Source organism: Kogia breviceps, chromosome 15 (assembly GCF_026419965.1).
Source record: "Kogia breviceps isolate mKogBre1 chromosome 15, mKogBre1 haplotype 1, whole genome shotgun sequence".
Taxonomy (NCBI): domain Eukaryota; kingdom Metazoa; phylum Chordata; class Mammalia; order Artiodactyla; family Physeteridae; genus Kogia; species Kogia breviceps.
Window position 1 is genome coordinate 16648963 of NC_081324.1, and position 23324 is coordinate 16672286.

At 43.4% G+C, this 23324-nt stretch overlaps 1 protein-coding gene across 2 annotated transcripts; it reads right to left on the reverse strand.

Annotated features, from left to right (window-relative positions):
• Positions 1 to 5916: 5916 nt before the first annotated feature.
• On the reverse strand, positions 5917 to 22980 carry ST8SIA3 (ST8 alpha-N-acetyl-neuraminide alpha-2,8-sialyltransferase 3). 2 transcript variants are annotated; one of them, XM_059040979.2, is made up of 4 exons: positions 22253 to 22980; positions 20725 to 20844; positions 17712 to 18269; positions 5917 to 15158 (listed from the first exon to the last, which is right to left on the reverse strand). In XM_059040979.2, the coding sequence occupies exons 1-4, from the start codon at positions 22429 to 22431 to the stop codon at positions 14876 to 14878; spliced, it is 1140 nt and encodes a 379-aa protein (XP_058896962.2). In that variant the 5' UTR covers positions 22432 to 22980; the 3' UTR covers positions 5917 to 14875. The 2 variants fall into 2 exon arrangements, with proteins under 2 accessions (XP_058896962.2, XP_066870759.1); XM_067014658.1 differs by lacking the exon at positions 22253 to 22980 and adding an exon at positions 21916 to 22158.
• Positions 22981 to 23324: the final 344 nt, after the last annotated feature.

The following is a 23324-nucleotide window of genomic DNA, read 5'->3' on the forward strand; positions in this document are numbered from 1 at the left end:
GGTCCTTGCCCTCAAGTAGCTTACATTAGTTGGGTTACAAGGTGCAAAGCATAAAATACAAAGCAGGATGAGCTAAAGGTCAAAGAAGTAGCAAATACAAGGACTGCCATCAGTGGTGGGGATTTGAGGGCAGAGTAGGAGGGAGAGCATTCAGGATAAGGAAATGGGAGTGGGGGATGGGAGTGGGGGGTGCACTCCTACCTGTGGGAGGTGGGGTCTGTACCTGGATACCAAGAGCTTAAACTAGAACAATTTCTATATGCAAACCATCTTTTGGTGATACCCGTTTTTGAAAGTTTAAAGTCTAAGGAATTGTATTAATCTAGGTTATATTTTGGTAATACATTAACCCCCTAATCTCAGTGGTTTAGCAGCTTGGCTTGGCTCACTTGGACACCTCTGGGAATGCAAAAATCATGAATAGGTTTCTGAAGATGCCAGCTTTCTATGAGGCTGTTGGGAATCTGCCCACCCCAGCTTCCTGCCCCTCTTCCCATAGCCACTTTCTCCCTCCCTAGAGGGACTAAGTCTGTTTGTCTTTTTTCATCACAGTGCTGCCGCCTATTTTAACCCTTGAGCTTCTTCTGTGTGTCCCCAAACTGGCAGCAGAGGAGGCCAGACTCCTAGTTCCAGCTCCCGGGGTTATCCTGATAACTCTGTACTTACAGGGGCTGGGTTTTGGGTGCTGTGGGCTTGCCGAGTCACGTTCCAAGGGCCTGGCTCGGGGGACACCATCACAAGCTAGAGATTATTGTGGTGTGTGCATCTCAAGGGCAATCCCTGGTGAAATCCAAGGTGAAATCTGGAGTCAGCATTACTGTATGCTGCAAGATGAGAATGAGTTTTAAATTGATTTTTAAGTGTCCAACAACCATGTCCACTGGAACATTTTAGACATCTCTTCTGAACTTATACTTCATGTCATGGGTTGGTCAACTTTCATGTTTTCTCCTACATGTTTTTTTCTTTCAATGTGGTGCCTGTACCCCAGCCAGAAAATTCAACTTATACAAGACCAGTATCCCTGGCACTGAGCATCTCCTTGGTGTGGGAAATGAGTTCTTTGTATACTAGGAGATTTTTTAGAATTTGTTGATTTTGGTGGTGATGTTTGATTTGTTTCTGAATCCACTGTTGGAAACACATTCATTTATTGTCTATAGATTTCAGAAAGCTTTATAAAATATAATTTAAGAACATAATTTCCACCACCCAGTAATGCTGTTGGGCTCTTACAGTATGGGATTGTTAATTTTGAAGGGGAATAATGGCACCAGGAGCACATGTGAGTCTGTGCATCACTGAATTGTGTTCCATGGGTCCCTGAATGTGGGTCCCTGAATTACTTGGTGGATGGGGTAATATTGTAAACGGATGTAGTGGGTTGAATTGTGGCCCCTAAAAAATATGTCCACCTGGAATGTGACCTTATTTGTAGTAAGGATCTTTGCAGATGTAATAAGGTAAGGATCTTGAGATGAGATCATCCTGGATTAGAGTGAGCTCCAAATTTCTTATAAGGTAAGTCCTTATGAGACAAGAGAGTGGGAAACATATAGACACACAGAGAAGGCCGTGTGAAGATGGAGCCAGATTGGCGTTATGTATCTAAAAGCCAAGGAATGCCAAGGGTTGCTGACAGCCCCAGAAGCAAGGACAGAGACATCAAACAATTCTTCATCAGAACTCCCAGAAGGAATCAACCTTGCTGATAACCTTGAATTCAGACTTCTGGCAGAATAAATTTCTGTTGCTTTAAGCCACCAAGTTTGTGGTAATTTATTATAACAGCCCTCGAAAACTAATACAGTGAAGGTTGTCAAATGATATATTTTACATACAGGAAGGAGCATGTTACTTAAAGCAAGGTTTGGCAAACCATAGCCCCACAGGCTAAATCTGGCTGCTGCCTGTTTTTTTTTTTTTTTTTTTTTTTTTTTTTGCGGTATGCGGGCCTCTCACTGTTGTGGCCTCTCCCGTTGCGGAGCACAGGCTCCGGACGCGCAGGCCTAGCGGCCATGGCTCACGGGCTTAGTTGCTCCGCGGCATGTGGGATCTTCCCGGACCAGGGCACGAACCCGTGTCTCCTGCATCGGCAGGCGGATTCTCAACCACTGCGCCACCAGGGAAGCCCTGCTGCCTGTTTTTGTAAGTAGAATTTGTTGGAACACAGCTGTACTCATTCATGTATCATCTCTAGCTGCTTCTGTGCTACAATAGCAGAGTTGAGTAGTTGTGACAGAGACTGTGAGACCCACAGTGATGAATATACTTACTCATTTATTTTGGGTGCAGACACAGATTTACTTAAGACAGGGACAATAATAGGGAATAGGGAGTTCTGTAGTTATTTCATTGGCCACCCTTAATAAAACTGCTTTGAAAATCTGTATGTTCTAATTTTGAATTTGCTTTTGAAGTCACATCTCTCCTGTAGAAGTAGAGATATTGATTTTAAAAAGTTCAACAAAACAACTGGTCTATAGGATTTGTGTAGCCTCAAGGTAGATTATTTACCTCATCCTACTCATTTTGACTTCTTGGACTTATTGTGAACTGGAAGCACTGTTAGGTTGGTAGGATTGAGTAAGCAATAAACATACTCTAAGAATAAGGAAAAGAGCTATCTATCATTGTATTGAAGGTCTATCTCTCCCAGATGGTCCTGGGTGCTTCTTATTTGATTAGCAATGAGGATGTGATTGGATGGGCTTTCTCCTTTGATGAGTGAAGTTCTCCCAGCTCCCAAACAAGAGAAAAAGTAACTGAATTAAGTAGCACACAACAATAACTTATTTACTTACCTTAGCATTGTATATAAATAGGCATTACTTCTCTATTGAGGAGTCATCCTCATTGATGAAGCATGCTTTCCTCCTAACCTTTTTGCTTTTTTAAAGCCTTTTAAACTTTTCTTGTGAAACAAAGATGAAAAAATTTGGTCATTGAACTTCTACTTGAACATTTCTGACTGGCTTTGAAAAAGACTTCTCTTACAAAAATTTGTCATACCTCTTGAAAATCCATTTAAAGGGATTTATACAGGGAAACAGTCATTGATGTTCAAACATTCAGTTACAAAGACGTTCATCAAAGCACTGTTTACAGCAAAGAAAAATGGCAAAGAACGCAAACTTAAATTTGAAACAACAATGGAGAATTGGTTAAATAAGATACAGCTTCGGGCTTTGCTGGTGGCGCAGTGGTTGAGAGTCCGCGGGTTCGTGCCCCGGTCCGGGAAGATCCCACGTGCCACGGAGCGGCTGGGCCCGTGAGCCATGGCCGCTGGGCCTGTGCGTCCGGAGCCTGTGCTCCACAACGGGAGAGGCCACAACAGTGAGAGGCCCGCGTACCGCAAAAAAAAAAAAGATACAGCTTCCATTCTGTGAGCCTATCAAAGAATATTTAATAACATGGAAAGCTGTTCTTGATATATTTTTAAGCGGAGAAAAATCAAAAGGACGCAACAGTATGCATGGTTTAGAACAAACACACACTCAAAAACAGGTGAAAGTTTTAGGTATTTTTTAATATTCTTTTGCTTATCTCTATTTTCTAATATTTTTTCAAAGAATATTTTTATAATAATAAGAAAAAAGTTAAAATGAACAGATTTTCCTTTCAAATATTTTCATTTAGAATTGAGAATTGTTAGTTGATATAAAAATAACTGTTGTTTGCATCCCAGAAAATTGATAAAGTACTTAAAATGTGGCTCACTAGGACAATACATTTAGATAAGTCACTTTAACTCCTAAGCCTTGGTTTCTTCATTTGGAAACCAGAGCATTGTCTAAGTTCCTGGTCACCTATGATATTCTGAGTGGTATGAGATAGTGTTCAGAGCAGCCTGTTCATCAAGCTAACTTACTCACTGAGAATAGCGTACTCAAAATGGGGGATACCTCAGCTATTGAGGGTGGTATGGGCCACCCCGGGCCTTTGGACCCTGTAGAAGGCCTGCTGGAGAAGGAGCCCACACTCTTGCTTAGACTAATGCAGAAAGCTGACTGCCTTACTGACCTGGGAGCCTTGGGTCAAGTTGGCCCTTTTATAGGTGGGGTTTCTTTAATTTTCTGTCTTGGTCAAGCTGTGGTAGTGCATTTTCTTAGGGAAAAAAAATTCTACTTTTAAAATTTAATTTGTACCAATTGGCCCCAGGCAAAAAGAGCCTGCAATAAGCTTGGTGTCAATTTCCCATTTTGCTGAAGTTTGTGAAGTGTTTTGTTTTGTTTTAGAATAACTTAACCCCTTCTCTGTGAGAGGTGATAGGGGGAATCATCAGCTTGTCAAGTAGTTTTCAAAAAATATAAGCCCTGAGTATTACATCTGGTGTCTAAAGTTTTTGCTGCCTTCACTCGAATTTAATGGGGCATCCTTTCCTCTGTTTGCCTCTCCCTTTCTCTCTGTCACCTGCATCCCAGCATTCCCTGGAACTGCATAGGGTAAATGATATTCCCCTGTAATGTGTTGAACTATTTCCCCAGTAAGACTTTTAAGTTCCTTCAGGAGGGGCATTGTGATTTTGCTCATTTCGTATCCTGTTCCTATCCTGCCTGGTGTTATACATAAGTGACCGTTAAGGACTTTTGATTTGATTTAGAGAGTACTGCAACAAACCCTCTCTGATGCAACCCTGTTTACCGAAGGTGGGGGTCTTTCCAACCATACTGTATTTTTTTTACCCTACATAAGTTCTCCTTTTGCTTAAAATTACGATCAGGGTGCGCTTTGGTGCATTAATATGCTGGGACATTCTTTTTTTTTTTTTTTTTTTTTTTTGCGGTATGCGGGCCTCTCCCGTTGCGGAACACAGGCTCCGGACGCGCAGGCCCAGCGGCCATGGCTCACGAGCTTAGTTGCTCCGCGGCATGTGGGATCCTCCCGGACCAGGGCATGAACCCGCATCCCCTGCATCGGCAGGCGGACTCTCAACCACTGCGCCACCAGGGAAGCCCTGGGACATTCTTAATGTTGGAGCACAGTTATTGAGAAAAACAATTCTGGGACTGTTCATTCGTTCAGTCAACAAATACTTATTCATGGTGCTGAGGCAGCAGAGTCGGAGCAGACTGAGGACTTTGGGTGTCTGTGGTGTGGGCACAAAGATGGGAAGGGAGGTAAAAATAAGTAGAAGTGATAGTCAGACTCTATGGTGTATCCAGCCAGCCAGCCCGCCAACAAATATAAATCGATAGCCTACTAAGTTCCTAGCACTGTTTGGGCACTGGGGGCATAGGCTGATTAAAGCAGGCAAATTTATCTGTTTCGGAGAAGGTAGAGTTTATAATATAGTGGGAGACACAGAAAAAACTATGAATAAATAAATAAATGCTATCATTTCAAGTGAGGAAAGAAAATACTTTGAACAAAATAACACAGGGTAAGGGGATGGAGGCTGATGGGGGCGTTCAGGGCAGACGGTCTAAAGAGTGACTGGAATGGTGTGAAGATGCAAAGAAAAGAGCCCTGGACTGAGAGTCAGTTTCTCATTTTAACTCTGCCACTAACAGTGCAGCATGAACCAAGTCCTTAAGCATCCCTCTCTCACCTGATTAGTGATGAAATAAAATGATGTATGTGACTGTAATATTCAAAAGTAATGTATATTATTAACAATGTTAAGGCCTGTTGCATGATTTGCATTTAAAGGACCTAGGGAAAAACTGGGCATCGGGGAGCTATTAGTATTTGAGGCTAGTTCATGGCCGTAGACAGCCAAGCTCAGCCTTTCTGGAGTTCTACAAATCTCCAAGGAGAATTCTTCAAAACACAGGGAATGAAGAAAGGAGGATGCATTTAATGTCTTCGTTGGATGCAGTGTGTTAGTGTGTGTGTGTGTGTGTGTGTGTGTGTGTGTGTGGCTATGTGTGTGGCTGTGGTGGGGTCTTCAGAATGGGACAGAGACAACGAGCATTGTTTTCCAGTGCACGATAAAACAGTTTATTTAAAAACAACGCATTCGGTACTGTGTTTGGCACACGAGGCAATGAGGCAGGCACATTCACACTTAACAGGTACATTTGGGGAGCTGTTGAAGCAAATCATTGCATTTTCTCCATAAACTACAGTCACAATATACACGCGATTACCTTTACAAAAGAAAAAGATGATTGTCCTTGTTCACCACGAAGGCAGGAGGTTATTTACATGTTCCTCAGTCCAGCATGCTGGCTTCCTTTAGGTCTCCATGGCCCTGTCAGTCTGGCAGCTTGTTTCTAAGAGCAGCTGAGGCTGCCTCTCACAAGAGATGTGAGTCTGGGTCCTAAGGGTTGAAGCTTCTTCCAAAGAGCAAGAGGTCTTCTGATTTAGCTGGGAAGGAGTGAAGTCTTCAATGCCAGTCTCTCAGCATAAAGTAGCATTTCCAGAACAAATGGACTCGGTGCGTGGGGGGAGGGCTCCATGGTTATGACAGCACAAGAAGCACTTATCTTCCCTGACACATGCTGCCTCCCCATTTCTTTAATAACTTACATTCACTGTTCTCCTACCTTTTGACCTTTTGGTTCCATCATTACACTATAAAGAACGTTGTTACTCATCCTACACTGATATAACATTCCTTAAAATGATGCTAAAATGAAACGGTGAAACCAGTAGTTAAATGAGAGAAGATACCATAAACATTCTTTTGCCTTGTTTTCTGATTTATGCTTTCACGATGGATTGTCACCTTCCCTTCTAAAGAACGGAAGCAGTATGGTGTGGTGTAGTAGAATCAGTGGTGGGGAGACCCAGACTCTAATTCCAGTTAACTAGCTGGGCAGATAAGCTTCCTACTTTGAATCTCAGTCGTCTCATGTCCATGTTGAGGATGCTCACCTAGAATCTAGGCCTGAGTGAATGTCTAGGTCTGTGAAGCTCTGCTGTGGACTTAGGTCACTGTCCTATGTGAGTAGGTGAAGCAGCATTGGGTAAACCATGGTATTTTTGTTCTGTGTCCTGGGTGAATTTCACTGCTAATTGCTGATGTCCCGTGTTTGGATCTCAACCATCAATAAACCCCTGCCAGGGTTCTTGGCTATAAGGCTGCTTTCTGCCTAGTAAGGGCTCAGATCTGGATCTTGAAACGGGGTTAAAGAGTATTTCTCTCACGGGTACCAATTATACTAAGTCTTGCAAAATGGTCTGGATTCTAGATTTCAGAGGGAAATCTCCCCTTCCTTTTTGAAAATAATTAAATGACTTTATTTCACCTACACACATTGACCAAACCTCTGTCCCGTTATCTACCAGATTTTCTCCCCACCCTCCCCAGCTAAAGATGTTATGGAGGTGGCTGGTTCCTCAATGCTGGTTTAGCTGTCAATTTATTCATAATAAAATGGGGGCTACTGTCAAATCCCTTCTCTTTGTAACTATGGACTTAACCTCTTTGGTGTCCAGAAAAGAGCCAGAGGATGAAGGCCTACTTTGTACCCAGGCTCCATGCAAATTGTTCTGAATACAGAAGAAAACATTGTAACATGTACCTGACTCAGTTAAAATAAAATGTAGTGTGTTAAGTATAGAGAAACAAGCTCATTTTGGTAACTGTTAAGAAGAACAGAAAACAGAGGCATACCCTGGCCTTTGGAACATAATATAGAAAATGTCCAAGTTGAGCTTCAAAGATTCACAGTCCAGAAAGGTTTTACAGAACCTATAGGATATTTTACTACAGCAAGGAAAGTAGATTTAGTCCTTTATGATCTGTTTTTGATTTACTACACGCAGAATAAAAACCTCTTGCCACTTACTGTAAGGAATTAAGTACATTTTTTTTCCAGCATTACCTTCCAAAGGATTTAATTAAACCCACCTAAGAATGACTTACATCAGAAAACCTTTAATTTGCAAACAAAGCTTGTTCTGTGGCTCACTAGGGTATCTGATTTCTAGATACTCAGGAAATAGGGCTTTCAGTTATAACTAGTGGTGAGGAAGAAGGAAAGTCATGCTCAATGCCGAGGGACTGCAGTGGCCAAATGTTTTCTGGTAGTTTTTTCAGGGTCCAGCCTTACACTAGCTTAGCTAAGGGCAAGGCATCATATGGTGCCTTCCTTTACAGTTTTCCCAGTAGTATTCTTATTTAGTGGTGTTTTTAGCCCACTAGGAATTTTCTGAGTGCAAATAAAGCCCAGCCGAGTGCATACTCAAGCCCCAGGTATGGGCATGATGCTTAGCTGAGTGTCCCCCTGGTGAGGTAGAGACATTTGAACTACGGAGCCTCTCCAGGTGTAATGGGTCCAGGTAAGCATATTGGATGTCTTGTTTTTTCCCCTGCTCCTTTGCAGGTGCTAATTTCTGGATGCCTGTCAATCTTGTGCCAGAAGGTTGAGGAGAGGACAGAGAAAATTAGAGAACTGGGGAAACAGGCAATGGACTATAGGATGTAAGAAAAGATCAGCCAAATGTGGTTTCAACTGGCAGTTAAAGAATGTTTACCTGGAAGGTCAACTTGAGACATCAGACAAGCGGTGGCTAGTACTTTCCTAAGGTTCTGAGGAGTCTGTTGAGTGCTTCCTAAGAGTCACATGTCTAGGGAGTATTTTGAACACCTTAGGGTCCTTAGCCTCAAGGACCAATAATATACTAAAAGTTAGTAGAATTGATCAAGGTGGAAAAGCCTCTCTGTGCGGAGCGGGGGCCCTTGGAGGTCCCCCCTCCAAAGCGAGGGACCCCCAAGGGCCCCCGCTGCGCACAGAGTCCTCCTATTTGGCGTCACTGACTCAGAAATGGTTCAGGCAGTGCTGTGCTGGAGCCAGCTCATAGTGGCTCTTGAGAACATATTGTGACATTTTCAGCTGGATGACATCAAGTTAGTAGTTTGAAATTGTCTATGATGAGAGTATTTACAGCATGGAAACTGGCAAGTCCTACAGATCAGGGCTTCATCATTCTTCATAGCCAGTTGTTAAACATTTAGCAGCACACCAAAGAGCTAAAGCTGTCTCTTAACCCCGCAGAAAGGAAGTCAAAGGAGATCTTTAGTATCTCTGATGATTAAAGGCTTCTCATGTGCACAGCTATAGTAAGGAGCCTGGCCACAGCTTCATTAGGGTGGAGGCACCTCATTCAACAGAGGCTGGCACAAGGCAGCCAGTGCCAACTGGCCACCTCTCTTATACTCACTTGGTCTTAGAACTTTAGCTTCTTGATTTTTTTTTTTTCTTTTTTGACTGGTTTCATTTTAACCCGAAGATGTGTGCACTTGGGGCATTACCTGGGAGTTGAGAGATCAGACCACTTGAGCAATATTTTACGCTCTGGGAATGACATCTAAGTAGAATCTGAATGAATCGTTTAACTTCCCTGTTTCTCAGTCTATCTATTTATAAATATGAGTGACCTGAGTTCTGTCTCTTAGTTTGAAATATAAAGAGTGAAACATAAAGAGCTGGCCTTGAGGTAAAGTATGTTAAAGCTATGTTTCCCGCTCTGACTGTCTTCAGGCTTGCATCCATTCTGACTAAATTAACCAGTAACTGTTCACTTACCAATTAGTGACTGGTCAGTTTAGCCAAAATAGTTGAATGGTTGAGTCGCTAAGACTGTGTCTATATTGCCATGATAACTCCAGGGAACAGATCTGATATTAACTGCATAAGGAGTGATAGGCATTCAACTACTTTGGTCAACATGGTATATACGACTTTGCTCTGTACTTTTGTTTCTCAAATTGTGGCCACAACAGAATCACCCGGGAATCTTTGTAAGCTGGACTTATTCCAGGACATTCTGAGTCAAAGGTCTGGGGTGGGGAGCAGGGATTGTATTAGCTTCTCCTGTCATTCGGCTTTGCTTGTCGGCGGATCGGTAGCATAATCCAGTTCCTCACCCCATAACCCCGTTGTAATCTTAAATTGGAGTCAGTTATTCTATGATGGGCTCTTCACTGTGATTCCATTGCAATTAACAACAAGAGAGTGAGCTTCACTGAGGATAAAAACACCTGTTCAAACACATATATCTTCAATAATAAGTCATCACAATAAAAAGTAATTTTGAGAAATACTGCATAATACAATAATGACATTCTAAAATGTTTCCCATTTCAAATGTTGTATCTATGTGGCAAAGCAATCAAAGTGTGGAGAGAGGCATAGTTTGTCATTTTGGTCCGTGGTATCAACTCACCTGTGGCCTTGATTAACTGGGCCACGGAGCCCAGACGGGTCCATCAGGTGGCCCAGGGGCTCTGAGCCCCCAGCACCTGTGATCCTCCATCTGGGCTTTTCAGCCACATACACATAACCCCAACTTTCTTTGTAAGCAAAAGCAGAGTTCTACACGTTCAGGGAGAAGTAGAGGCTAAACAGGAACTTTTGCCTGGCACATTCAAACAACTGAGGGGAAAAGGACTTAAGGATCCAGAATTATACAGAACATTGCTATGTCTCTCATTTTGCACATGAAGACCCAGCCCAAATTATTCATTGTTATTTGTACATCTTCTTAGCATATTGAACTAAATGCAATAATGTGGAGTCTGCTGTTGAAATTACTTATAATATGGGAGGCATTGACAAAATGTATTTTTACCTCAGGAGGCCTCAACTGAAAATTATACATGTGGAGAAGTACATAACCATCTTCAGTATTCAACTTTTAAATTACATATACGTATTACTAAAACACGATTTTATTAAGATGAATAGATTATTAGATAAGAGTCTATCTGTCAACTGGGAACCGTCAGTAACGGAATTGTGATTTACCAGATTTATCTGAATCATGATTTACCAAGTAGGTTTCCTCTCATTATAGGGGAGAATGTGGGTTATTACCAGTGGACTGTTGTATACCTAGGCAAGCATCTCCTTTTCCATTTTGCATGGAGAAATAATATTTTTTTTTTTGGTCGGGGGAGAATCTTTTTTCCTCTTTTACAGCTTTTCTAACTTATTTTCTGTGCCTTGTGAACTCAAGACCATAATCACTTTCCCTTTGAGCCCATTTTTATTGATGCTGATAGCCAAGAAGTACTAGATGAGGAGTCAGAATCTCTCTACCGAGTTCCTGTGCAATCTTGGGAAAATCACTTAACCTTTCTGTTTCTCCATGTCTCATGTGGAAAGTCAAGAATTAGGACTAGAGCTACTCAAAGGCTCTTCCATTTCCAGCGTCCTAGGGCTCTAGAATTCTGTCCCTGCTACCTTTGCCCTCAAGCCAACACCTCTTTACTGTCTGTGAGTGTCTAATAATTAGTAATTTGCCCTAAGTCAGAAGAAATGCTCTTCCATTCCTCAGCTTCCCCACTGTTAGGTTACTCCTGGATAACTGGAGGCCTGGGAGCCTCTTCTTTTGCACATCCTGGCTGGTAACCCCATGGTCAGTGCCTGACATCAAAGTTACACGCAGAAAGCACAGTGGTCACAGTCAACGCTGCTAGGCATACACACTACTAAATGCACGGCACTTGTACAATGATCAAGGACAGTTAAGACACAGGAGCAAAGGCGGAGGAAGCATAGATGTTTAATTGTCAAATATGGGGAATGTTTTCTGGGTTTGGGAGGGATTCATAATACCACACTTTAACTCTGTCTCGCCTGGATCTGCATGTCTGCACATGACACTCAGAACAACTGATGAAAACTGAGGGACTAGCATTAAACAGGTGGCTAAATGTTTGTGGGGTTTTTTTCCTCTGCAAGTGAATTGGTCATTTGTATTGGTGTCATGTGTAGACAGACTTGGGGGCTTTATGGTGATATGTATTCCAATAGCTGGGGGTGGGCTCTGCCGTGAGTATCTGAAAAGAGGAAAGATTCTGACAAAAGGATGCACTTAACCTAGAACCAATAAAGCAAGGGCAATGCAAATGCCACGGGTTTGCACCTGTAGCTGAATCAGGAGGGAGGACCCAAAAGGCCCGTCTGCCCAATTCCCTGCTCTTAACCACACAGCCCCGGGAGTTCTGGCTACTTACACCACTGCCTTTCTAACCTGGACTCATGGGACCCACCAACTCTTTCGGTCGTGACAGTGGTTATATAGGTTTAATCTTTGAAACGGTCTTTAAAAACAAGAAGAGTTTTTGTATGATCAGCTAGAGGCTGTTTTTCTCTATGCTGGAACTATAGGTCAAGGGCATAACTAACAATAAAAATAACAGTAAAAGCTGCCATATATTATCGAGAGCTGACTACATGCCGAAAACTGGGATAAATGCTTTACTCACATATTGAATCTAATTTTTGCAAAAGGAGGATATAGGCTGCATATAAAGAATTTATAATTATGAGAATTGTGGTTAACCACTATGGGAGGACTTGGGATTTTCTACAGAGTTTTTTAAAGAAAAGGGAAGTATGGTCTTTTTGGATCAGCTCCAGGAAGTCCTACCTGGAAACATGGGTTGAGCCTGATCTCTCTAAGTTCTTCTAGTCCTGGGAGACAGGTCTGTTTCTTCAACATTTTGAGTTTTTTGAAAGTGATGGATGAAATGATGTCGGGAGATGCCAAAGTCCTCTCACTCCAGGTTAAAATGGAGCCAAGAGTGAAGTGAGATTTACAAAATCTCCCTGTACGTAAAAGAAAAAATCCTCAAACTTGCCATTCTGATGAGATCTAATTTAAATGGTCCACTAATAGACAATTAACTGGTTTTAGGGATTTTGGTCTTTTGCTCTTTTAACCTTCCCGGTTCAGTGTCTACATATTTATATTTAGTGAAATCTAATGGGCACATTGGGATTAAAAGTCCAGAGTCAGAAGCTGGCTCATATAATATTGGCGTTAATATCACTTAGCTGTAACCAAATGAATTAAGTGCTCAGGAAGAGCCAACTAAACACCCCTGTCAGTTACCCATCTCTCAGTGACCCTAACAGAGAACAGCACGAGAACTGTAGTACTTTCCTCTTTAAAGTGATAGGGCATAAGCATGTGGTTTCGGTGCCCATCAAATTATACCATTGAAGATTAAAATGTTTTTAATATCTCCCCTTCTAATTATTTCAAATATCGAGCTGTTTTGGTGTTTCCCTTTTCAAACCATCTATTCCTATTTTTTTCCTGTCTGTTTGGATGATCGCCGTTCATACAACATTGTGAGATGTGTCACAATTGGTAACACGTTTGAACCTGTATGAATTTTCTTTCACTGGTTAGTACTGGATCTACGTAACCTGCTCTGATTAGCTTTCTGGAAAACAATTAGAATGAAACAGCCCCCTGTAGGACCAGGCAGACATGAGTGTAAGGACTGAGTCTTCCTTACTGAATTTGGTTCGCTTTCAGGCGTGATGACACCTTCTCAGGGAGGGGCAGTGAGCTGATTACTGAGCTATGGTGATTATTTGATACGGTATTTGTAACATTACAAGCAATCTAGATGAAGATTTCTGGAAAAGAACAAGCTACCCCACCTAAATGTATTATAACTGTGCTTGACTGGCATTTGGAAAGAAGAAAGAAACTCTTATTAAAATTTAACATCAACTTGGCCAGGCGTTGGGCTGAACTGGAAGAACAAAGTGCTGCTCAGTGAAAAGCCAGGGACAGGAGTGATGTGATTTCTACTCCTAAGGCTGAAATAATGGAAAAGAGAACGGCTAGTGAATTCCTCTGCAGGAGGCCTATACATCTCCAATTCCAAGGGTTTGTTTAGTACCAATCTTGCCACTACACAGTGGCTTTTCCTTTTGAAATGCTTAATTTGTAGGTGTATAGATCCAAGAGGGAGTATCTGGTGTCTACGATTGTCTTGAAGTTCTGGAGCAGTGCTGACGGACACAGTGATACTCAAGATGACCTCGCCTCAGTGCTATTCACATGGGGACATGGCCAGCCTCAGAGCATCTACTCTGCTTTAACCCTGCTGGTTCTCAGAGGCCCTAAGCATAGTCACAACACTTCAGGGGATACAGGATCCATAACAACTTCTAAGTCTTCTCCTTCGTCTGCTTCCTTTTTCCTATAAGTTCCAGGTCTTAAGCTGACTCCTTGCCTCTATATTCTGAGAGAATTCCCAGCCCAGTGCTCGGGTTGGGACTGTGGGAGGCACTAAACCCAGGCTGCAATGCCCTGCAGACGTGGCAACAAAGTGATCTGCCGTAACAGCCCTCACGCCAAGGGATGAGATGCTGCCCACGACCTAGGCTTCCTTCGTGGTAGTGAAAGATGTACTGTATTATACACCTCTCGCCAGAGAGGAACCACGCTGCTGTAGAATGACTTCACGGACTAGTGAGAACTTCATAAGAGGCATTTCTTATAAAAGTAATCATAAGGAGATCCCCATCATGATTTGCTCAGTTTGTCATGAAATATCAAAGTTACCCAGAGCCTTGAACATATCAATTACAGATGCAAGACATACAAGCAAAGCTATTTCAATAGGATTCCTAGCAAAAATATTAAACTCCACGGTGGGGGTGGGGGTCATGGGAGTGGTTGGGGGGGCGGTGGGGAGGGAGAGAGAGAGAGAGAGAGAGACAATATACGCAAGCCAGTCTTTTATGTTATCCTTTTAAAGAGTCTGATCCCACCCAGGCAAAACGAAAATCCTGCTCAAATTGGCCAGAGGCCACTGATTACGAGGACTGTATCTGAGCAAAGCTGCAGAAACTACAGCCCTAATCCTCATAAAAAATGGGAGGCAGTTTATTATTAAAATACAAACATGAAAATACTTCAGACCATTTCGTTAGCAGCATAGTTCCAAATGCAACATTCCCTTTATCAATCAAGTTTAAGTCAGGTGGCTTCCAAGCATCTGTCCTGCTAAGACCCTTAAAAGAGCAGTGCAAAAGGGGGAGAAGACATCTTTCCTTTTAAGTGGCAGACAATCCTTATAAGAAGTTTTCTAGGGTTCTATTCTGTCGACTATTCAGTGTGAGTTGGGGCACTTTTAAATCAGCCATTTGGCACTTCCTGTTCGCAGTTCTTAGGCACAGCGTGACAGAGTCAGCTTGGTGAGCCCTTCCCCGTGCATTCGGTACAACAGCTGAAACTCGGCAGGCAGCTGGTGGGACTCCTGCCACTTGGTAGTAAATTTGGTTCCTTTTTTGTCATAGTAATGGTACGGAAGATCTTCCCTTGTGTTGGGGTCAAATCCAAAAGGCCAAAATCCATACAAGTGGATCTCTTCACATATTGCTGACGCAAGGGTGTACATAAGAATACCTGTGCTCAGCCGTTTGGGTGACAAATGTTTGTTTTTCCAGTACCTGTGGAACAATAAGTACAGGTGGATTCAGAGGCCAGTGTTGAAGGTTTTGGTCAGATGGGTCACTGTGACTGGTTTGGGAAGTGAATTTATCCAGGTAACTTAACCATTACTTGCTTTGAATCTGTCTTTTAGACCACAAAACACCTCAGGGCAGGACTGGCTACATAATTTGTGAGACCCCGTGCAAAATGAAAATGTGGGCCCTTACTTCAAAAATTATTGAGAATTTCAAGAGGGCAACAGCAGAGTTTTAAACCAAGCGTCGGCCTTTCTAAGCGTGCGCTCGTGTGTTACTATAGAAGTCACACATGTTTGAAGCCATCCCTGCTCTGGGTTGTCCTAAAGAGTGCTGTCTCTGACTCAGTGGTGATGCCATGAAAGCCCACCAGTGAAAATGACTATGCTTCTCACACATAAAGGGCCCTTGGGCTAGGGAGAAGGTTGTTTAATCAAAGGGGACCTCCTCTGTTACTTCCTTATTCCAACTTAGAGATTAAATCTGTCTTCCTGGGTTTGGAAAGATTGCAGGGCCTTATCTTTTTTCTACCCGCTTGTAAAAAAATCACATTCCCTGTTCCTTTGTCTTAACCAAATGCTCCCAAGCCCTCCTCTGGCGTGCCAGAACCTAAGAAAAGTATTTACACACTTTCTGAATTTTAAAAAATGCTAAATTATGGTGGTTGTTCCTTCCATGTTTAGATAGTAATTTGAAGCCTTCCTACCTAAACTGCGAAATATCTGAGACTGCTGTGGAGTGAGGGTGTGTGTGTGTGTGTGTGTGTGTGTGTGTGTGTGTGTGCATGTACACACGTGTGCCTTTATGGCTGGCTGTGCAGGCATAATCAAAGTGTTCATGAATCAGGTTTCCATGGACTGTACTTCCTCCAAGCTTTCATTGAACCAGCATGTTCAAGCCCGAGCTGCTGAAAGGCTGGGGGCCAGGTGGGCCACACAGGCCGCTTCCTGAAGGTTCTATCACATGCAGTTCCTTCTTCACTACCTGAAGGCTTCACGTGGACATTTCCCTTCCAGGTGAAATTCAGAAGTTCAGACTTTGTTTTAAAATTCTTACCTAAGGAGTTAGAATGGCTTCTGATGTTTCTTTTGGTACAGCTGTACTCAAATAGAGCAAGAGGGGAGCAAAACGATGAGGTCAAAAGACCACAGGGCAGGTTGGCAGGAGGCCTGGCTTCTAATTCTGGTTCTGCCCATTTTGGGCAGTGATGTTGGGTAAATAACTCATTCTTTGTACCTCAGTTAATGCATCTTTAAACTTAGGATTTGGGTTATATTACCTCTTAAGAAGGTAACCATACATCCTGGGAAACTGGAACAGTCCCAGTTTTTGCCTATTGTCTTTGTTGTAATTGTTAATAGTGCCCCTTTTCTTTCAAAGGAGAGGTTCCAGTGTGGACTGTAAATTCTGGCATCACCCTACCTGTTCGGGTGATCAACATACCAGTTGATTACACGATAATTCCTCCTTATATGGGAGGTCAACTGCACAGATATTGAATTTGGAAGACTTTAGAGGACTACAGGATACACTACTATGTACTCATCTACCGTGGGATAAAAATTGTACAATCCTTGTTTACCAGACCTCCTAGAACCCACTCTAACTTGCAGTAACATCTGGACAGTATGTCAGGACACTGGGGCTATTCGCATAGGGGAAATTAGAGTTGAGGCACTTTCCTCAGATTTTTTAAAGAAAAAAATTCTGCAATTAATCTTGCTTCATAAAATGCCCTGCATTTTACAAATGCCTGCTCCCAATTCTGGCTGCTATTAGAATCAGCTGGGGAGTTATTAAGACATACCAAGTGCCTGAGCCTCTCTCCTCCCCCACCAGACAAATTACATTAGAATCTCTTGAATCAGAGCCCAGGCAAGAGTATTTTTTAAATCTGTCCAAGTGATTCTAAGGTACAGCCAGAGTTAAGACTTATCGGACTAGACAAAAATATTGCATCCTGGTTAATCTGTCTTTCAAATTACAAGGGATAATGTTGAGCTGATAAAATACTTTTCACATGTTTTGGCACTCAAATCTCGAATAATAGAAGCAGATGATACAATTTTGATTTGTCTAGGTGGTTTTCTAATCTTGGACATCTACAAAACACCCAAATATCAAATAAAAAGGAACATTTAAAGTCAATTGCATCTTTAAAAAAACCAATTGATTTGTCCACTTTAGTCATTGGCATTATTGGGACATGGCTATCCTTTAAGAGAAAATTATTGATTTGTGGTGATTTCCATGACTGCTTGTTAGGCTTACCACCAAGGAAGGGGACAGGGAATGGAGAGGAGAAGGTGATGAAACACCAGTCCCTCTATTTGACACTTGGTTACCAGCTGGGGTAGGAGACTGAACTTCTTACCTAGAATGATCCATTCATTCATTACAAAACACAAGCGTTCATTCTAAAGTACTAAGCTAACCGCCACAACTAACTGATCCGTTCGCTACCACCCCCAAGAGATTACAATATTGATTTGCCATCTGGTAGGGTATGAGTTAAGGGCAATAAAATATACACACCTGTTGACATGTTGCATTATATTTCCAGGCCAAGCCAGTTGGACCTTTAACTGACCTCTGTGTTCAACAAAAAAGTCAACTAGTGTCCTGGTAACAGTTGCTGAAGTGTGGAAGAAAAATGCAGGGATCCAAAGAATGGCCCCATCGAGCTTTTTTAAACTGAGAAAAAAGTTGTTACGGTCCTGAATGGTCAAAAGATTGTTGTAATATTTTTCCAGGATGCTGGGGTTGAAGGTGGTAAGGTTGGTTTTCCTTCCAACATCTCTTTGGAAAGCCTCCGTAGGGGCAAAATTGCAACGGAAAACAAAATCTGACTTATCTATTTGTTGTCCACACCGGCTCCCTGTCAGGATCCCACTATTTCCAACCACAGCACAAATATTATAATGCTTATTCACAATGGGTGACACATCTGGAAGCAGCGATCGGAAGTTATTGCTAATAGAGAAAACATATTTATGGCTGGAATAATCATAGTGCATCAGTTGTCCAATCCGAACACTATTCTTGGTCAAAGAAAAATTTTTTATTATATCGACATGCTGAAGAATTTCTTGCCTAAAATAAAAAGAAATTCATTAAATATATCCCATTCAAAAGAACTGATTTTCCATCTTATGTCTTATGCTATTTCATTTAGACAAGAACCATAGGCACCGAACCCAAGAAAGATTATACATTCATAATTGAAGGAAGAACTGCTTCAGAATTTACAAACATGTGCTAGACTCTCAAATTCTGGGTATAGTTCTTTGAAGCTTGTAAATGTTGTAATTTATGGTTATTAGCTGCCAATTCTTTGGTTTTCTGCTCTACCTGAAAAGTGTATTTGATCAAGGGGGAGGCATAGGCCAAACTGTGTCAGGAAATACAGGAAGACAATTTACACAGGCCCCAAAGAGCTCACATTAATGCACAAACATTGGTGACTAAGAGTTTGTAACTAGGGACTACTTGTTTGCTATTGGACTGCAGCGTTCAAGGAATATCAAACACCACTGGTGTCCAAATAAGAGCCAAACAGATATGAGTCAGTATGGTACTATCTATTATTAAAATATGAAAATGGTAATTGTGGTGGGTGTAGTTGAATATTTAATAGAAATGAGATGATAATCTCATTAATGTCCTTTAAATAATGAAAAAGGAACATTTTTCTACTTGATTATATAGAAACCCATTTAAGTTAGAGAAACCTAATTCTTAGAAAAAGAAGCTATTGTAAATCCTGAAAATGTGTGTATATTCTAAGAATTCAGAGGATATAAACAAGGCAAGGGTGATACTTAGCACTAATTTCTGGTTGCTTTCATGTTGAGCATTACGTGTAATTAAGCATATCCTCTTAAAGTCTCTGCTATTTAAAATATTTAAGAGAGACCGGTCATATGTTACTCTGCTAGTAGGTTCTTCAGTTCTAAGAAACCACATTGAACCTCCTGTGTCTTTTGCCTAAAAAAAATAGCAGGAATGAAACTAAATGTTTTGCATATCATCATTTTCCCTGGAATCTTATTTTTAAAAAAATTACTTCATTTGACAAAATACAGAGAAACATAAACTGAAAGCTTTAAGCCAGAACTTCCAAAGTTACTAACAGTGTTCTTTACAAACTGTTACAAAGGTAAAGTAAGTTTAAAGTGATACTGGGAAAGTTAATTAAAGCTTACCTAAGTGGATTAAAAAAGAGGGAAGTTTTGAGAAGGCAGTATTGTTCTAACTGGTTATTTGGGTCACATGGCCTAGTGTGGGAAGAATATTTTTATTGGGTCAGAAATATGTTCGGGGAAAAGGTATCCTGTATTCGACCCATGAAAAATTTCTGGGCTGTCTACAAAATTAATATTGGATTAAAACCACGAAAGTTAAAAAAAACCTTCAGAGTTTTAGAATTAATCAATTATTGTCATGGACTAACTTCTAATTAATGTTTAAAACTTTTAAGTCATAATCATGTGACTGTGTGTCAACCTTTCAAGTAAACATTTTCATGACACCATGGATAGCTACTGAATTTGTTTTAATTCCACCACTAGATTAAAATAAAAGAGTGCAATAACTAGAAATTCTATGACCAAAACACAACACCCTAAATAGAGTGGTAAAATAAGTATTTGTAAAATAAGTATTCATAGCCCTAATGAATACAGTAGATGGCTCACATTCCATTTGGCAGCATAATAATCCCACTAAAGAGGAAGGAGAAGTGACTTATCTGGGATTGCTGAGAGTTGACCAGATGTCACTGAGGAGAATAAATACTTTTGTATAAATCTTATCCTTCTCCCCCCACCTCAAAAACAAACAAACAAACAAAACAAAACAAAAACCCACACAAATCACACAAAAACTCCTTCATGTATAAGTGAAGCTGCTACAAGACAATTAAGAACAATGTCGGGTAGCTTTTACAATATGTTTAAAGCTATAAAAGTTTGATGAGAAGAAACAGGTAAAAAACCAAAACCGTAAAATACCTGCATATATTTGGGCCGAGATTTTCACCAGTAATTTGTTAGGGATGAAGTGTAGTGTCTTCTGTGTTTCAGTGGCACAATACTTTTTTACTTTATTCAAAATTTTTTTTTCTAGTCGAGGAATGAAAATGCATTGCGTGGTATTTTTGTACTTAACTTAAAAAAAAATTTATTTAAATAAACGGCTTTGGCAGTATTAGCCATAATGTTAACTATACATCATGGTGCTCAATTAAGCTCAAGTTAGGGAGGATACTGGAAATACCTTTTTTCCCTTCTATTCAAATCGGTCTTTTTGATGTTTTCTTTTTATGAGAGGGCACCACATATTTAAATTAAAAAAGATTACTACTAATCAGCCTTTGTTCAGTCAGGCCGAGAAGACAATGCAAATACACCTCGGGTTGCAGGGGTGTGTGTGTGTGTGTGTGTGTGTGTGTGTGTGTAGATTTTTGTTGTTTTGTATTATTTCGTTTTGTTTTGTTTTTGAGCTCCAGAATTCAGGACACCTTTTGGATCTTTCCCCCCTATCCTACCTTTGATGTAAAAACGCTGTCCGATTAAATGTCCACTTAGGTCTGGCTTGGAGTTCATGGGTCAGAGAATGCGGAAAGGGCACAAATGACGGGTCTAGAAGCTTCAGCGCAAACTGTGACCTGGAGAGGAGTACGAGTACACAGACAAACGTGCTGGCCTCAGCTAGGGGAAGCCAAGGTAGCCATTAAAGTCCAGCCGCTTGGGAGCGGGGCGGGGAGGGGGGCGGCTGGAACACGTGCTGGCTACATCCCGCCCCAGAGCCCCTTCTCCTCTGGTCCACCTCTGCTCCCCACACACGCCCGGGAGGAAGAAAGGAAACGAGGGAAAGCCGTCTCCATTGTCCATCCCTGCGGGTGCGGGAAAGACCATAAAATGGCCGTCTTACGGAGAGCAGGGGCGGGAGCCCGGCGCTCTGCTAGAAGCTGATGCGCGGAGAGGACCAGGGAGTCAGCACCGCGGACAGCGGCCGCACCACGGCTCGCCCTACCCGCGCCGCCCCCGCGGTCCGCCGGATTGATTTTCGTAGAAAGGGCAGATGAACCGGAGACCCAGGGGAAGGCTGGGGGTGGCTCCTTCCTTAACCTCTTCCTTCCCGAGCCTAGGTCTGGTTTCACTCCCTGTCCCCTGACTGGGGACCAGCCCTGGAGGCCGCTGGCTAACTCCACACTCCTCTGCCCAGGTGGGGCTTCTCTAGGTTTCGCGTTCTGGCCTGGCCTGGACCACAGGGTGCACTCGGTATTTGCTGCCCGCCCCTCAGAGGCTCTGCTGGGGGAGCTCCTAGGGGGGGCGCACTGGGGCAGAGGCTCTCGACGAGCTGCGCCAAGCTTCGCCCGGAGCCTTCTCAGTCCAGCCTTGCGCCCGTCGGTGACTTGGAGCTGGGGCGAGGGTAGGCGGCCCTTAGGAGGCTCGCTTCCCGCAGAGGGCGGGGGAATTGCAGAAATCCCGGAAAGGCGGGTGGCGTGGGGGGGGGGCGATGGCGCGGTGTGCGGGGGAGGGAGGGAAGGATGGAGGTCGAATACCCCAGGGGCTTCAGGAGAACAGACCCGCGCATCATTTGATGGGGTGAAGGGTTGGGGAGAGGAAAGGAGGAGAGCGCAAGAGGAGTCCGGCGCCTGCGCCATTAAATCGCCCCGGACCGCCCGGAGCCCGGCCGTGGAGTCTGCGGACAAGGGCGCGGGGTAGGCACTCACCTAACGCATGTCCATCTCTCCATGCCCCTTCCCAAATACACACAAGGCCTCTCCCTCCACCACCATTCTCCTTAAACCCTCCCCCCATTTTGGAAATGGGGGAAGGGATGCCGAAGAAGAATACGAGAATGCAATCACATTGATGAGGACAACGGCTTTTAGGGGCTCTGGGTTTAAGAAAAGCACGGGAGGGGTGGTGGTGTAAGAATCAGAGAGAGGAATGGCAGGACCACGCAGTTTTCTTGCCCAAAGTGTCTCGGAGAAGGCAAAGCACCCCCCTCTGACCTCCCGCCCCCATAAACCAGATACCTGAGGGCGCTCAGAGGCCCGCACTCACCGGAATCCTGCGTGGAACATGTACATTCGGGGCGCCCCCGGGTTGGCATACTTGGGAGTGGTGAAGATGTTCTCCTTTTTCAGGGACACGTAGCTGATGAGCGATAAAATCAGCAGGGCGACGCTGAGCATAACCAGCCCCAGCACACTGGCGACCCGGGCCATTTTGCAATTTCTCATCCCGGGCTGTGTTGGGATCAGGAAAAGCGGGGAAAGCGCTCCATTGAGCGGCCAGCAGCTCGCTGGCGTGTCAGTGTGTGTGAGTGTGTGTGTGTGAGCGTTCGCGCGCGCGTGTCAGCGTATGTGCCGGGGGGTGGGGGGTGGGGAGGGGGACCGAGCAGGGGAGCCGCGGAGGGCCAGGGCGTAGGGGCGGGCAGGAGCCCCAGAGAGAAGCCAGGCCCCCAAGGCAGGGGCGAGCGGGCCGGGAGGCCGAGCAGGAAGATGGAGGGTCTGCGCGGCGGCGTGGCGATGTGGCTGCGCGCCGTGCGTCTCCGACCGCCGGCTCAGGCACCCCAGCGCGTTTCCAGCGAGGCTGCCGTCTCCTCTGCCGCCTGCAAGATAAATGTGATTGGAATAACGTTACAGTTCGATCTAAGCACAGGATTTAATTAATGCACTCGAATCTCCCAAATACCGGGGGAGGGGCGGTAGAGGGAGGGATGAAGGGGAGGGATTGAGGCTGGAAGGCTGCAGCCCGCGTCAATGGCCTTCTCAGCGGAGGGTGCAGGCCGGGAGGTGCCTCTGGCCAGACAGACGCCCAAACTTAGTTCAATGGACAATTCATTACTTTATAAGTCAATCGTGGAATGTAGAGATAAATAACTGGAGTTGCTGTCCGGGAGGATACACAACAGCTGGGTGCTTATGAGATGCAGGGAGAGTGGTTTTAGGAGTAGAGATTTAAAAGCTGCTCTCCTCACCACAGAGCACAGCCCCGGGCCCCACGGATCAGCACCTGCCCCAACACCCCAGCAAGGAAGCCCTAAATAGCGGCTGGGCCTTGTGAGCGCTTAAAACCTCCTTGGAATCTTCCGTAACACCTCTCCCGTATCTGCTTCCTATGCCCAGCGTAT